The sequence below is a fragment of the Chenopodium quinoa genome, unplaced genomic scaffold, assembly GCF_001683475.1.
Source record: "Chenopodium quinoa cultivar QQ74 unplaced genomic scaffold, ASM168347v1, whole genome shotgun sequence".
Classification (NCBI taxonomy): Eukaryota; Viridiplantae; Streptophyta; class Magnoliopsida; order Caryophyllales; family Amaranthaceae; genus Chenopodium; species Chenopodium quinoa.
The window spans coordinates 1873376-1890327 of NW_018744026.1; the positions used below are offsets into that span (position 1 = coordinate 1873376).

The 16952-nt window shown below is 36.7% G+C and overlaps 2 protein-coding genes across 2 annotated transcripts in view; both read right to left on the reverse strand.

The window, feature by feature from the left end:
• Positions 1-621: 621 nt before the first annotated feature.
• Positions 622-2403, reverse strand: LOC110690338. Its single transcript, XM_021867163.1, has 2 exons — positions 1953-2403; positions 622-878 (listed from the first exon to the last, which is right to left on the reverse strand). Exons 1-2 carry the CDS (start codon positions 2401-2403, stop codon positions 622-624), a joined length of 708 nt encoding a protein of 235 aa, XP_021722855.1.
• Positions 2404-4337: 1934 nt separating this feature from the next.
• Positions 4338-16952, reverse strand: part of LOC110690286 (DNA-directed RNA polymerase I subunit 1-like) — a 29622-nt gene continuing 17007 nt past the window's right edge. The window contains exons 10-21 of the mRNA XM_021867109.1: positions 15640-15728; positions 15399-15546; positions 15084-15302; positions 14562-14966; positions 14308-14449; positions 10922-11124; positions 9343-9545; positions 8478-8676; positions 8104-8360; positions 6888-7028; positions 5679-6417; positions 4338-5093 (exon numbers count right to left, since the gene is read on the reverse strand). Coding sequence (XP_021722801.1) covers positions 4515-5093; positions 5679-6417; positions 6888-7028; positions 8104-8360; positions 8478-8676; positions 9343-9545; positions 10922-11124; positions 14308-14449; positions 14562-14966; positions 15084-15302; positions 15399-15546; positions 15640-15728 — 3324 coding nt within the window. The 3' untranslated portion in view covers positions 4338-4514. The remainder of the gene's footprint in view (positions 5094-5678; positions 6418-6887; positions 7029-8103; positions 8361-8477; positions 8677-9342; positions 9546-10921; positions 11125-14307; positions 14450-14561; positions 14967-15083; positions 15303-15398; positions 15547-15639; positions 15729-16952) is intronic.

Consider the following 16952-nt stretch of genomic DNA (forward strand, 5'->3'; position numbering starts at 1 on the left):
GAATTACAGCAACCAAAAGCTCACCTTGACTGTTTCTGATAGCTGCTCCAATAGAATTGTATTCCTGAGCAAGGTGGGCATCAATATTTATCTTCACCGTACCAGCAGGGGGCAACACCATCTTGAAATCAGACCTGTTTCCACCACATTTTTCTTGATGAATACTTTTTTTGCATAGCCGCTATACTCCAACACATTCTTCACATATGTTGCAACAATGTAATTTGCATTCGGTGAGCAATTCTCAAATAGTAGCTTGTTCCTACAAAATTGCCCATGCCATAGCCAAGAGACAAGCTAAGGAAGCTGGTTTGAGTTTCCTAGACAACCACAGGAGCCTTGATCTAAAAGAGTCAGCAGGGGCATCATCAATTAAGGGTGAGAAATCACTACTATCCCACACCAATCTTGCTGCATTACAGTTGAAAAGCACATGGTTCGCTGTCTCAATTTCAGATCCACAACCTACATAGAGATTATTAGGGGCAATATGTCGATGAAAAAACGTTTCTTTTACAGCAAGGTTGCCACGTCCTGCACGCCAAAGAAAATGGTTCAGCTTGGGGGGGTCTGTTGGAGCGCCAAAACACTCTGTCTTCATCACTAAGTTGACTAGAAGCTTCATCCAGGTGACCTAATCGACCCAGCTAGTAACCTCCAAAACAGTTCATCAAGTTGATTATGGATTGTAGTAGGAATTTGCAGAATTCTTTTCCTATCAGAAGCTGAGAAAATGGAATTAATCATAGGTACATCATGAATACGATTCTCAATTGCAGCTTTCAATAGTAAGGTGGAGAAAGCATCAGCAACAATTAAGAAAAGATAAGGAGATATTGGATCCCCTTGCCGAAGGCCCCGAGTTGGAGTGACCGACCCTGAAATGCAACCATTAACCTTGAAGGAGAATGACACCCTAGAAAAGCAATCCATGATCCTCTGGATCCAACTGTCATTGAATCCCACCTTATACATAACCCTTTTAAAAAAAACATCCATTCCACCCTATCATAAGCCTTGCTCATATCTAACTTCATTGCAACTGGTCCATCCTTACCTTCCCCTTTCCTCTTCATAGCGTGGAAAATTTCAAAAGCAACTAAGGCATTATCCGTAATTAACCTCTTCGGGATAAAAGCACTCTGTTGAATGGAGATAATTTTATCCAAGAAAGGTTTGATTTTATTGGCCATTACTTTTGAAATTATTTTATAGAGCACATTACAACTTTTTATTGGTCTAAATTCGGTCATAAATTTCGGTTTTTCACATTTCTGAATTAAGACCACACAAGTTCTGTTAACCTCATCCAAATCCACCTTCCCCTCCCACCAATTTTTCACAAAGCATACAATATCATTTCCAACAATATGCCAAAATTTTTGAAAAAATAAAGCATGCATACCATCGGGTCCCGGCACCTTATTCGGATGCATTTGAAAGACGGCATTCTTGATTTCAAGATCCGTGGGTTCGGCATTAAGACTCTCATTCATATTGTCGGTCACAACTTGCTCAATTCCAGTCATTGCTTGCTCAAAGTTACTTGGATTTGCTGTCGAAAAGAGCTCTGAAAAGTAGCTTGCAACAATCTTCTCAAGGTCCTTCTGCCCCACACGCCAATTACCCTCCTTGTCATGCAAACCCTATATACTATTGTAGTGCTTTCGAATGCTAGCTTTCTAGTGGAAATAGGTCGTGTTCTTATCTCCGTCTCGCATTTCATTCACTTGAGCACGAGCATGCCAATAAGATTCTTTGAGACCTTGTAACTCATCAAGTTCTTGCGATATTGAGCTACATGATTGCAACATAGCTGCATCAGGAAATCTGTTTTGGGCTTCGTTTAAAACGTTCTTCAATTGCTTTAATTTTTTTCTTTAAATTTCCAAAAGTTTTGGAGGCCCACGAAGTAAGATCATTTGCACACAATTTCAGTTAGCAAGGAGTACGTTCAGCAGCATTGTTCTTCCACGATTTTTCCACCACCTTCCCGCACTCATCACTAGACAACCACAAAGCTTCAAACTTGAATTGCTTAGACCTTCTGCCATCTTCAGGGTGATCACTAGCAGTGAGTAAAATAGGAGCATGATCCGAATGATATATAGGAAAGTGACGAACTTCATAGTATGGGAACAAAGAGCACCAATTATTATCCCCTAAAAACTGGTCAAGTCTTTCCCTCACAAAAGTAGTAGGATCTGTTCCTCTCTTCCAAGTGAATATGCTACCCCAATATCCCAAATCACAAAGCTCACAATCGTCAATTGCACCCCTAAAGGCACCCATAAGACTCTCCCTTCTTGTCATACCACCTTCTTTCTCATTGTTGCTCACAATTTCATTGAAATCACCGAACATCACATACGGTAGATTGCTACTAGCCTTGAGTTGTGACATGAGATCCCCCGTGAGGATCTTATTTTCTTACTCCGGCCAGCCATAAATGCCGACCACTCTCCACTTGGAAACATCATTGTGATCACAAATATCAACCATGAAGTGATGGATGGAATAAGATACCGTTTTTGCATTGATATCCCTCCACCAAAACATAATACCACGCGAATTCCCATTACTACTCAAACAAACCCCATTCACATAACCACACATCTTTTTTATTCTTTCAAGATTATTTGCATCAAGCATCGTTTCCATAAGAAAAACGATATTTGTCCTCTCCCTCCAACACCAATCCCGGAGGGCTTTACACGTCCATGAATTGGCCAATCGATGGACCTTCCAACTTAATATTTTCATTGTTGTTCGAGGGAGTGGCTTGCACCACTTCCCTCTACTTGAGTTGTGACTTCACTAGCCCTTTTCATTTTCTTCTCACTACCTTGCACATCCAAACAAAAAACCCAAGTCATTGTCCTCCTCTCTACTCTGTCGCTTCTGACCTGTAGGCATGCTTTTGGCAGTGCTCACATCACCCCCTTCCATCTCCATCATCACACTCTTTTCTCCTCTAGACCATACTCTACGTCCTTTCTTTTTTGCAGGAGCACAAGTAACAGCTGAGAAGGCAAATGGTTGGCACTGGACAATAGCAATAACGTCACCAATACCTTGTGGTTCGTGCACCAAGTAAGCCACTGGATTCTTGTTTGTATCACCCTCTCTACTCAGGTCTGCTTGTATAGAGTTAACTGCCTCTGTCATATTGTAGACAATAGCAGAGTTCAGATCATCCTGCATTGCATCCTCCCCTTCATTCACTGTCTTCTTTTCAATGTTCACAAATTCAAGTTTTTTTGCCACTTGATTCATGTGTTGATTGTCATTCCTCCACCAGATTTTCTTGTAATATATTTTCTTGTAGCCCCCCTGAAGGGACTGTTACTGAGCCCTATAGACTACCTCTTAATTGTTTGCCATGGTGAAGCCACCCTCGCACTTTCATTAAACAGCCGTTTCGGAGAATTGTCCGCATTGTGATTGTCGCAATCTTTTTCCCCGTGGCCCAACATGCCACACACGTAGCAGAACAGAGGAAGCTTCTCATATGCAACCCGAAATCGTTCTTTCACACCCCCTCTCATCTTCAACTCCACCCATCTCTGAATAGGTTAGCACAGATCAATTAAAGTAGGAATTCGGAGAGACTTATTTATCCCATCACCATGTGATCGATCTATTTTGATGAAAGTTCCAAGCTTAATGCCTAGGGTTTTTGCATTTTCTTCATTACCTCTGCCCTTAAAAGGAAGGTCATAGATTCTTACCCAGAAAGGCACCGAGTGTAGGGGGGTTTCTGATGGTTTAACGTCTCCATGGATGTCATTCAACACAATCGTATGTCTATCAAAATCCCATGTTTGCTCTTCCCATACTTTCTCCTTGTCTTTCCAATGGTGAAATTGGAAATAAAAGACATTCTTTTCTATACAACTTGCTTCGAAACCGTGTTTAGGGTTCCAAAGTTGTTTCATCATGTTAATCAAAGCATTGGCATTAACATTTCTTTCTATCCATACTTTCACCACCAATGCAAGAGAAGTTTTGGCCTCTTCGTCTTCCTCATCATCTACTACCCATTCAACCTCCTTATTTGTAGGGTTTTCATCATCTTTGTCACGCAACAACTCCTCTTCACGAGACATTATTTGATGAATTAGCCATGAATTAAAGCAAAGAAAACTCAAAGATTCGAGATCAACCTTGAACAAAGAAGGAAAAACTAGCCAGGTAACCGCAAGAAAGAGACCCTCCCAAGGATAACCTAGAGGGATGAATAGCTAAAAACTTTGTATCAAATCAAAAAGATGGATTATGATAAATGCTTTTGTCTAGAATGGCTAAATTGCAGGGATCATAAACAAGACATAACATTAAATTTAATTATACTTGCATAAACAAAAAAATCAAAAAATCAAAAATAAAATACATAAATTGGATACGTAACCAAAGATTACATCAGTTTTACATGCATAATTATCACATAAACTGAATTGCATCTAAGGTGAGGACTCAAAATTGGGAATCTGTACGCCATCAATTGTGACATACTACACATCCAAATCATGCATCAAGTCAAAACATCCTGTACCAACTTTAGCAGGCAAGCCCACACAAATCCTAGCCGAAGGAGTCTCCAAGGTATCAACTTCACCATGGGCTGCTGCATCAGTTAGGAACTTGGAAGCAGTTTCATACGACATTTTGCTAAACGGAGATATCGAATCAATTATACCCCCACTTCTGCTCAATGGCCTATACGCGCCCGTATGTGTCATGTAATCCGCAATTAAGGTTAAGTGTCTCATGTCTACTGTGACTCCATAGTGACCAAAAACTGTGAAGATCTCTGTTATAATGGTCGCTCTGGCAGCTTCAACCCCATAAGTACTAAGCATTGCATAAATGTCATTGGAACTAATGAGCTTGACATCCAGCTCATCTTGCATATCCCAAAAAGCGGCAAAATCCACACCAGCAGTCTGAAGAGCAGGACGAGATTCTTTACCTTTTCTAAGCATTGGGATTCCTCCCATCCCAGAGTCGTCCAAATGAAGCTCCACTACTTTACATTGCTCAATCTTGCCAGCAGTCTTAACATAAACTTTCTTAGCTACCTTCTCCGCAATCTGCATCAACAACCATAAATGAGAAAATGAAACAATGAAACATAGTTATATTCAGGGGATATCTTGTGGAAGATAGTGATCCAACTATAATATGCGTACTCCTCAGAGGGATATACTCAAGTTTGGAGGAAATTCCTACAGCGCACACACCAATTCTAATATCTTCTTCAACTTAAAGTTTTAGTGCTCACCTGAAGACATATACTGGAAATGCAAGTATTTGCTTTTCACCTACAGTTATAATATATGCATCCCTAAATATTTATACCCTTAGATATTAGTAGTAAGGAAAAATTATGACAAATTCACATGTTGGTTTGTGTAATTAACATGCTATTTTTAGCCTCTTATACTTGGCACGAGGGTTGTATATTACTAAAAACTTCTTAACTATGGCCATTCCTGCACAACTAATGTTGATCACATACAAATGACAAAATAAATGAAGTTTCTCCAATGCCAGCTTCGTTAAGTTTCAAATCAAAGAGCAGCTATGCTAAAAAGGCAGTCATAAACAATCATAAATAAACCAATTACTAAGACAGGATAATGAAAATTAACGGAAAGAAATCAATTTCAGCATACCTGCGCCAGCAATATGTGTGGTTCATTTGACAACTTAAAATGGACTTCAAAAATTAGTCCATCACAGTCAACATATATTGCTTTGTCATTATCTGATTTTTTTCTTTGATAAGCTTCTGGTTTGTCCTTTTGTTCATCAGAATCAGGACCAGAAGAGGTTTTCAGTACATCATTGTCCTCAGATACTTCTCCATCTTCATCCAGATCACCATCTTCATCTCCATTCTCACGATCAGCTACAGGATTTCCCTCCTCAACTTCTTCTGAGTCATCCTCATACTCAATCTCATCTTGCTGTTTCCTTTTTCGTACTTTTGACGAATGATCTCCCCCTGCTTCATTGCAATCATTGTCATCATCATCTTCATCATCATCATCATCTTCTTCTTCTACTGTCTGTGACTGGCTCCCAAAACCATCTTCATCCATGTCTGCTGAACCTTTTGGCTGGGATTCAGATTTGATACCACATATTCTAGAAAGCAAAAGCAAATGACTTTTTATAGCAGCTTCCATCTCACTCATATACTCGTCTAGCAGGGTACTGTGACAGTCTTTTAATGTTATATCAGTGTGAGGAGGATAAAGTACAGGATCATAGAGCTTTATTTTAAGCTTATATATACTGCAGATTTCATGTTTCTCAATTGCAAATGGCACAACACTAACTTCCATGTTTTCTATCAAGTCAGCAACTGTGATCCTCTTCAACATAGCAGCAAGTTGCTCTGCATCATCCCTGGAAGTGTCAAATATACTAATCAGCAAAACTTCCAGAAAGAAGGATATCAATAGATATACAGTTGCAACATTATATGCAATAAGTTGTTCAGAAGAAATTAGAGCTAGGTAGGAATGTGACAGAACAAACAGGAATTAAATCTCTATTTCTGCATGGAAAAATGTGAATGTGAAGAGGTCTAAAAATGTTAATGCAAGGAAAAGAATTAATTTTAATGCATTTATTTATTACTGAAGCATATATGTTGTATTTTGAAACACATCCAACTCTGTCTAAAAGTTTCCACAGGCACAAAAGTTTTCAATCTACTTAGGTTAGTACTTCTGTACTTTGTTCACCTTTTATAACCTTAAGTCTAGCTTTGCTATGGTTATGATTTTACACATCAATACATACCTGTCTCCAACTTTCCACGAATGGATAGTGAACTGTGATTAAAACTGAAGAAACAGGAAAATAGAACTCACTTAGCTTTGCACTTTAGCAAAGGACATGTCATAGTTGGAGTCCTAATAGATTTTGATGCAGTCATTAATATCTCCTGCAGACGTGGAATTCCTAGTGTCACATTCATTTCACCTCGACCGGCATGATGGAATGTATTCAATCTGAAGTTTCATAATCACAGATACAAAAAGTGCATCAATTAGAAGATTCCTATGAAAATGAAGATAGTATGAATGTTTACTTATAACTAGGCAATAAAACATTTAAATAATTACGCATGTTTTGTCCATTTCAAATTAAATCTCTAGTACATAGTTTTGAGGCAATGTCAATAGGTCAGAAGCCAGAACAGGTTCAGATAAGAGGCTAGAATAATACAACTAGGAAAATACATTCATACAAAAGTTTACAAAGATCAAAAACTGAACACAATTTCTAAAGATAATTAAAGACAAATTTTTTGGCAGTCAGCTTATTAAGAACAAAGATGTAATCAAAGAACATTGATCCTACTTGGCCATGAGTAGATACCCTTTCAAACCTCTTTTTTTTTATTTATTAAAATCCTACTTGGCCATGAGTAGATACCCTTTCAAACCTCTTTTTTTTTATTTATTAAAGTGATATACTATTCTCTCAAGACTCAGACATCCATTCAAAAACTTCTTGTGATTAAGAAGGTGATAATAATAAGCTAACTTTGAGTTTCAGAATCGTGGTTGTCATTAACATTATTTCCAAACATCGAGTTTTACCCCGACTAGAAATCTCAGCTCCAAAACATTAATCCAAGTACTAAAAAAAATCTAGCACTTTAGCAGAATATTCTTTAAAATAAAAACAGATTTATATGTGAAAATTTAGTCCAACCAAACTCCTTTGAAGGACATTGGCATATGGCTTGGAGCAGGTTAAAGCAGAGCATCATCAATAATGTACATTCACCCCTCTTCTGCAAATGAACTGCAGGTCCATTGAGGATTCAGCATTTCTTTGTACAAATAAAGTAATGTATTATAGAGCAATTTCATTATATCTACTGTTGCATTGATTGCATGTTCGGAAAACCAAATGCTCATAAAGAGCTAATTTAACCCATATATCTGCTTCATCAACTATCTTGAACTTAAATGCAATGTAGCAACTTTTGAATCACATATTAAAAGCTTTTTAACAGCAGATTACAAAAAAAAAATTCAAACATGTAGCTACTATGAGGAGGAATAAAGAACTCACGTCATCTGTGTAGATGGTTCTCCAACTGACTGAGCTGCAATTATTCCAACAGGCTCCCCAGGTTGTGCAAGACTCATGTAATATTTGTTCTTAACCAATTTTAGAAAGTTCAAACAGTCCTTTGGGTGACCTTTATAGAATTCTTTGGCTTCCTTGGCAAGTTGATTTGGTACTTCATTATCTTCATCAATGTACTTGGATAAGGATCCATCATCGATTTGACTTAAAGGATTTGTGCTAACAATCAGTGATTGATTCTGGAAGTAAAAAAAATAACAGTTAAATAAGTAAAAAAAATAACAGTTAAATAAGTATAAAAAAAATAACAGTTAAATAAATTAAAATAACATTGTAGGATAAAAACAAAGCCCAACCAATGCTAATGCCTCATATTCATGCATATAGTTCTTCTTGTGAACATCGATTCCATCTTCTCCATAGCGGAACTGAATTACAGAACCATCTGCATCACGAACTGTGTAGTCGTATTGAACGCTGAGGCACTCAAGATTTTTAATCAAGCACCTTTGAAGGTATCCGCTGCGAGACGTTTTGACGGCAGTATCCACTAACCTACATAAACATAATGTACATAAATCAAAAAACAAACCATTAAAAAAAATAAAAAAAATTAATGAGTGGCATGCTCTTTAAAAATAACTGTTCATCTTGTCATTAATGTCGCCGCTAACACCCTCATTAGAGCCCTAAGTTGCAGTCAAGAGAAAATGTGCTACGCAGTCCATTCTGAAAAACAAGGTCACAAAACATATACAATGGACTATCCATATTCTAAACAAATAAAGGAACTTTATCTCACTTTATTTGATAGCAATTTACTCGGAACTGCATGGTCCAACCCAACCAAAAACTAGATTCCTACTTACATTATGATCTCTTTCGGAAACAAAAAGGACAACCATCCAGTTAATGTTCATTTTTTTCCAGGAAACATAGGCCTGGAATATTTCGGTCCCACAGGGAAAGATTCAAAGCCTGTAGGTGACTTTTTCTTCATAGCAACATGATGAATTTGAGCTACAAATCTACAAAACATACAAAATTAGCTTAGCCTGTTTACTTCCTGATAAGTGGATTTTCCTTGCTACTTAAGATACTTTAAGAGTTTAAGAGTTCTAAACTTCCATACGATTGTTTTTTTTTTTTAAAGGGAGGCGGGAGAGGAAATATTTTAAGCTAGTGTTGTACGCCTGAGAAGAAAGGACTGAACAAATTTACCCTTCACGACCAGCCATGCAGTGGAAATAAAATTCTTGGGGGCGAAGGCCAGTAAGATAACGATCACTGATAAATCCTCCAGCTCGAGCTGAACAGTCCCAAGGGACAAAGCAAGGTAGCGTCTTTCCAGAAACCATTCGAGGCACACGTTTCCCTTCCAACTCTTGTTGACCCAACAAAAGAGAGATTTGTTGGAAGTTGAACTGCCAAAAGTTAAAGAAAATTGAATCAATCAGCATTAATATGACAGCAGCACAAACGCAACAAGTGTAGAAACCAGCAGTCTTGGAGAATCTAGGAGAAACTCGCAATTTTAGAAGGATGTAAGGGTCATGTAAATAGATAAAAATAAAAAAAAATAAAAAAAAAGCAGTAATCCATCATAATGAACCACGCCTATTGCATAGCTCCGCCCATTATTTTTTATCTTTCATCGTATGAGATAGCCAAGCCAAGCACTACAATATTCCAAATATACACACTGAGATAGTGAGATGCCTTCAAGTCCTCAAGCTACCAAGTAACACAAAAACTCTAAAGGGATCCATAAGTGTATTTTGGTTGGAAACTTAATCAGTTATTCTATGAGGTCTACTCTACTTCATATATATACCACAATACCACTACGGGAAATGGGAATGCAAACCTTGCAACTCCAAATACAATATAAAATCATATATAGTACTTATAGTCACAATTGCTATGTTAAGCAAACTAAATTACATCATTTTCTTGTCCAACAAGTATTCTTCCTTCCACCGTTTCACGATACATTATACTTCAGCAATTGTTGTCACCTCTAATTGTACAAGGTTGCAACATCCTTATGAACCTTTATTATGTAATTAATTATATACAGACCATGAACATTAGCTATATGCTGAACCAGTGAACCCATTTGTAGCAGGCAGCTACCTATCTTGACTCATTAGACAAATTAAATAGTTGTAATTTATCCAAGGATAAGGACATTCAATACAGTTTAGACATCTAAAATTTATCGGAAGGATCTGAGAGTTGCAAGGCAGTGGTAAAACCAAACGCCTTACTTAGTGTGTGACTATGGCACAGTGCAACAGTGTCATTAGCACTAAAAATATAACTTCTCCAGGCACAAAATCATCACAGGCACCTAGGGTTCAACTTCAAAGCTTCAGCATGCCTCGATTGAAGAGTGAGGCGTTATACAACACACATCTCTAGTCCACCATAAAACATAGGATGTACTGGGTGGGGGAGTTGAGGTAAAGACTCGTTAAAACAACAATTATTCTGATTCTAATTTCTTTACTTTTTAATATTGGGATACATATATAAGAGTATAAGCATCTCATGTTAATATTATTACAATGCTGGATAAAAAGCATTCATTGTATTAAATTTCAAAATCATTTATAAGCATAGGCTCAGCATGTACGATGCTGCACTTTTCACTTGCTCCCTTTACCATAGCCTTTGAGATGCTTTGTGCCTCAAATTACATCGGACTTTTACAATCATATTAAACTAGAGAAAGTAGAAGAATATCCAAGCACTAAAAAAATCAAACTGAAGCAAGTCAATAGAGTCAACAACTTACAGTGCCACCTTTAGCTCCAGAGAGTGTCATGAGAGAAAGACAGTTCTTCCGAAAAGGCTTAATTAGTCCTTCAGGGAATAGCTTAGTGACCGCAGAGCTCAGTGTATTAAGCTTACTTCTCATCAACCCATCAAGAAGCGCTATTGCAGATTCTCCATTACGCCGAACTGCTTTTTCAATTTCGATTTGCATCTCTGAAAATTCTGGACAGATAGAGGTACACAAAAATGAAATCAGAAAGAATTAAAAACAAACCACTAACATAATTAGAGTGTCATAATTACATAATCAAAAAATACTGCATAACAAGCCCCTTACAGCTATTACTTCAACTAAAGGGAGTTAGGGACGACTTTAAGTCCGGATAAAGGATTAGTCATATATTAAATGTCTCAACTAGAAATCTAGGATAAACGGTCAATAAGATTTAGCACACAGAAGCTCATGGATTATAGTAAAGTACTACTGTGGACTAAAAGTGATGCCAAAGAGGGAACAAAAAAAAAAGAAAACCCTTCATGTGAATCTATGTTCAATAACCTGTTCCTCTATACCCATCTTAACGTGTCCTAATGAGAGAAGAGACAGAGGATCAAAGCCAGGAAGATATTTAAAAGAAACTACAATAAATGAAAGCTCTTATAACACTTGAGTGGCACATAAACCCAGCAACAGACAGAACGCAATAAAGTATTTGAGAATTCCATTATATATATATATACATTGTGAAAAGGGAATGTTATGTGAGAAGGGTGAGAAGAGCTGTCAACCATTGGATTAGTTTAATCTGATGGCTCGTATCATCCATTCATTAATGGCATGATGGTAAATATGTGAAATATTTAGCTCAAAGTGTACCTTGCTGTATATGGGATACACGTGCCTTTCTTAGGAGTACCTTTCTTCCCCAAATTCTATTTTTCCTCCAATTTTTTGGCCTCCCAAGCTATTGAGCTAATCTCTTTCATACTCTCCTCCATTTTCAAAGCTTTATTTCAACAATATATCCATCAAATTTATTTTATAGTTTTACAATCAGATATGAAAAACTTTTTGTAAACTCTAAACAAAAATGCTATAGATGTATCTCTATAACATTTTGATGTATCTATTGAGCATTGATGGTGATGTTTGTGTAAGATAATTCTATTGTGTGATTGTATCTATACGATTCTTCTATATTTAGCATCTTATTTGTTGAGCTCATCTCTGCTTCCTCCCCTCATAAATTACCTTTAAATTTTATGTCTTCAACCAAGGTCATTATTTATAGCTAGCTGCAGCAATATCATGATGTATTTGTTGGCAGAGAAAGACAGAAAGAGGGGGTTTTGTTTTTCAAATTTAATTATTAAGTTTATGACACTAATTGAATTCTAACAAGGCTTGAGAAAGAGGTGAGTTTCTGTAATGGGCACGTGTAGGCATTGTATTGCCGATTTTCCCATATTTAAAAGGAAAAAGGAGGAAAAGGCTTGATGTATATATGATGTTATTTCAATGTATCGATAATACACATTGGATGTATCAGTTTTATATACTTAATGTACCTTTATTTCTCACGCTTCCCACCATAAGCATACTTCTCACCGGATCCTATCTACATATACTTCCTCGGTTTAGTTGCATCACTTTTGTTTTCATAGACTCCTAGACATTTTTTGGGTAGAGAGAGGTAGAGAGAAAAAAAAAAGGGGCCAATGTGGTAGGAAAGAGATAGAGCAAACTTATAAGTTAAAAAGGATAGTGATCAATTAATTTAAAACTTCTTTTTTAGGAAAGTGATGCAATTAAAAAAACAAAACAAAAAACAGAGGAAGTAACCTATGATAACCAAGTCTAAAAACCCTCCTCTATGGAATTAACCTATGGTAACCACAATAAAGTACTCCCAGTGTTTTTTTTAAAAGGCTTGAGTTGTGAATGCACAGAGTTTTAGGAGGTTTTATTGATTTAAATAAAATAAGATGCTAGTGGGATAGGTAGGATAATTAGAAAAAAGGGGAAAAAAAAAATGGAGCCCAGGTTTATAACAGAGATAAACCTGGTTGTTTCTCTCACACAATTCAGTATACTACAAATGCATTGGTTTCCACGCTGGCCCATTAAAAATATATTTTGTACTTTATTTGTTATATGGCAGTGACAGATGGAGATGACAGATGTTAGCGGACGTTAGCGAACATTTGCTAATGGTTGCAAAATTCATCATCTTCCTCCTCCTATCTTCTTATTCTTCCTTCATGTACATCTACTTCTTCCCACCTTCGACTCTGCCAGCAAAACCATTTCGGCGGCTGAAAAAAAAAACCTTAATAACAAAGGAAGAAATAAAGGGCACGGTTAACCCTATGCTTTCCTTCCTCCATTGATTTCATTTGTTTGATTGTGAAGACTGAAAAGTCATTATTTCTGCCATTGAACAAGGTTGAAGCAGGAAAGAGAATGTCAAGGGGAGAGAGAATGGGAAATGGCAGTGAAGTCAAAGTCAAATGTTAAATACATAAGTACCCCTGTGATAAACAAGAATTGATTATCTCTGTTATAAACTTGTATTTACCTTAAAAAAAATGTAAGAGAAAATAGTGGGGTTCTTATTTTATTGAAAAGTAAAAGGATGTGAGAGGGAATGGGAACCATTCAAGGAGTGAGAAATGATAAAACAAGTGAGAGTGGGGACCATTGGTGGGTAAAGTAAATAAATAAGGGATATCCAAAAGAGGAAGTGTGTCATTTAAAAAAAAACGGCTGAATTAAGGCAAGTGTAGCATTTAAAAAAATGTAAGGAGTAGTTGAGAATACTATTATAAAATATATGGAAGTCTAAAAACCATCTTCAATGGAATAAGCAGATGATAACCAATGGGAATGTGACTGAAACCTCAACATATTGTACTGCTCTAACAAACATCAGAGTGATATGTGATTTGACAACGAAATCAGCTTTATCAAGCTTGCCTTTTCTTTATATAAAAAGGCTCAACAACATGCCTTGCACAGTTTTCAAATAAGTAATGGGAGTATAAAATGGGGATAAGATACAGGGCACAATCTCAAAGAAAACTAATCTCACATTCTAAACTTAAATCACTTCATGCTATCTTCATCCTAAGATAATAGTCACAAAAATAATTTTGGATGTTTGGACTTTGAGTAAAGTTGTCAAATTTCCAGATATAGAACAGATATGATTGGATAGCCTAATATAGTCCCACCCACTTTTAATTGTAAGGAGTTGACTGAGATTGTAAGAAAAATTTGTTGAAATTATGTTAGATCTAGGACAACAATAATATAATTTTTCTTCTTTTGAGCAGGGAGTGTATAAATTAACACAAAGCTACATCCTATAGTCAAGAACTTTGCATTGAAGAACTGTCATGTACCTAAACCTTCTTCCTCGCGGCCAATAAATTGCTGGTGAACCTCCTCGCCACAATTATGGCAAATATCAAGCAATTTTTTCCTCAGGATGTCATAAGGTTGTAGTAGGAGAATATCATCAACTCCACAGGTAAAACCATGCAACTACAAGACACAAGAATTTTATAAAGATAAGTCAAAATGCAACATGTACATATGTACACAAATCATTTCGCATTAGGTGAAAATCAGGCTAATAAGAAGGTTGGGTAGCCACCTGCAGGAAAGCTGTCAAAACACGACTCAATACAGAAAGCAAGGTTCCTGCAGCATCAGACCCGTACATCTCCTGCACAGTATGAACTAAACCAAACTTCCCAAACTGTTCCTTGTCAATTACCCCTTGAACCAGCTCATTTTTGTAAACAAACACAACATCTTCATCGATGCTGTGGCTGGGGTCCCTTTGAATGCTTATTGCCGAATCTCCAGCAATCATCTTCTTAGAACTCCGACTTTTCTTCTTTTTCTTTTGAGAACCCTCTTCAGCTGTCTTAAGATTTTCATCATTCTTCCTTTTGGATTCATCCCTCCCAAAATATTCTCGAGCAATTTTAGCACGCTTTTTTGCAGTAAATGGTAAAGAACCTCTCGTTACGTGATTCAAGATGGCAGTTATAACCTACACAGGAGCGATTATAGACTGTCAAATTTTATTCAGAAAATCAGAGAGCGAACAACAAGAAATACAGAAGACTGATACGTTACTACAGAGAAATCTCATAAGGGTAATTCAAACCTGCTTCCCTGTCCAAAGCATCTGTGGTTTAATTATAGCGGGTGGATGAACCTGTATGACGTTTTCTGCATCTACTACAGATATTTTCTTTTCAGATTTGGCATTCAGGGATGATGCGCCAGAAGAACACACACCGGACATATATAGAAGCTCATTAAATTCTTGTAAGGTAAGAAAAGTATCTCTCTTTGTGAGAAGTACAGCACCTACAATGTGATCCTATTCACAAGTATGAAAATATGAGAAAAATAAGATATTGAGGACAGATTAAGGTAAATTATAATCAATCATATGACCCTCAATTTATATAAGAACCTGAATTAAGGCTCTTTTAGGATCACCACGAGTAGGAACTATATATTGGTTATCAGCATTGACAATGTTGTAAGCTTCAGCCCGAGATATCTCATCTTGTGGAAAGTGAACGTTTATTTCATCACCGTCAAAATCAGCATTGAAAGAGCTGCATAAAGTCAGCAGGTAGTGACAAGTATCAGCAGCAAGAACCTTGCAGAATCATAAAACAAAGCCATATTGTAAAGGGTAGGAAACATACTCGCAGTTTGCATAATGAAAACGAATAGTCTTCTCTCCAGGCAGGACTCGGACCTTAAGTGCAATTATACTTGGTTTATGAAGCGTCGGCTGAGAAGCATATAAAATATTAGAGTGACTAAAAACCAAGGTGGCAAAAGTAATCCCATAAAATATCATTGTTATTGTTATTCTGAATAGGCAAGCTCAGTTGACTAATGCCCAACCAACCCCTAAACAGTCAGACAAATCCATTGATTATTTCCTTCTTTTTTTACAATAACAATAACAAGAACAATAACAGTAACAAGAACAACAACAATAATAATATATGAATAAGTAAAAGACATACAAAATTATAAATGGCATATAGAAAAGTAAACACAGGACCCCAAATATTACAAGACCAAAAAGACAACTCTGGCATAAGTAATGGCACAGATATCCCAAAAATCCAAACTACTTAAAGCATAGGCACAAAAACAGGGGCAATAAAAATAAAATAAATAAATAAATAAAAGCACCTATTTACAACGCAATTCATCGAGGTAATTTCACCACAGAAGATCTAGGCTTTATGAATAAATCAACAAGAATCTCTGACTCATCCCGAATTCAGATGATGACCTGGTAGGCAGAACAGAAAATTTCCACAAGCAATGCTTTCCCTTCTTGGTGGTTCCAGAAATTGGAAAGTTAAATAATTTTGTTGATTAAACAACAGATTATAGAATGATCATTATGTTGATAAATCAGGGTTTCTTTTAGTTTAAGCAAATAAGTTCATCTTCAATAAATCAAGGCAAAAGAGAAATGTAAGAATTGATTTTTGGAAACTGAATGTTCTAGAGAGGTATGGCCTGCCTTATCCAATGAATTTTCACACATGCACCAACACTTCCAGAAAAGAATGAGGATAACTGGATAAATGGTATGAGGAGACTTGCTGATAGTAATTATATGCACTAGGCTAAGAGTAACCTTTGAAGTATTATTATTGGTTGTAAATCATTGCTAAACTTGTTAGTGTGGAAGTGAAATCAATGGCTTGAACTTGTCAGCCTCTCATTGTTTTCAAATTATGTTTCCGTATTGACGCCATCCATAGAATAATCCATTTCCATTATCAGACATGATAATCTTTTTTGGTCTTGAGACAATTTTTTTATCTCCTTACCTTATAGCTGAGGGTGGGGAGGTCTGTGACAGTTCAATTCTAAGGTATATTACTTATCCCTCATTAATCATATGGGGAGTGGACTCCCTTGGAGCTAGCTTACAGAATAAGGCACACCCAATGACGCATCGATTGATATCCAACCAATCAACCTCCCC

What these genes read in the sequence shown, in the direction of transcription:
- LOC110690338 (XM_021867163.1), bottom strand. Translation starts at nt 2,403, where the DNA reads ATGTCACAACTCAAGGCTAGTAGCAATCTACCGTATGTGATGTTCGGT. An exon ending in GAAGAACAATGCTGCTGAAC is followed by an intron (nt 879 to 1,952) that starts GTACTCCTTGCT and finishes GTTGCATTTCAG; the next exon opens with GGTCGGTCACTCCAACTCGG.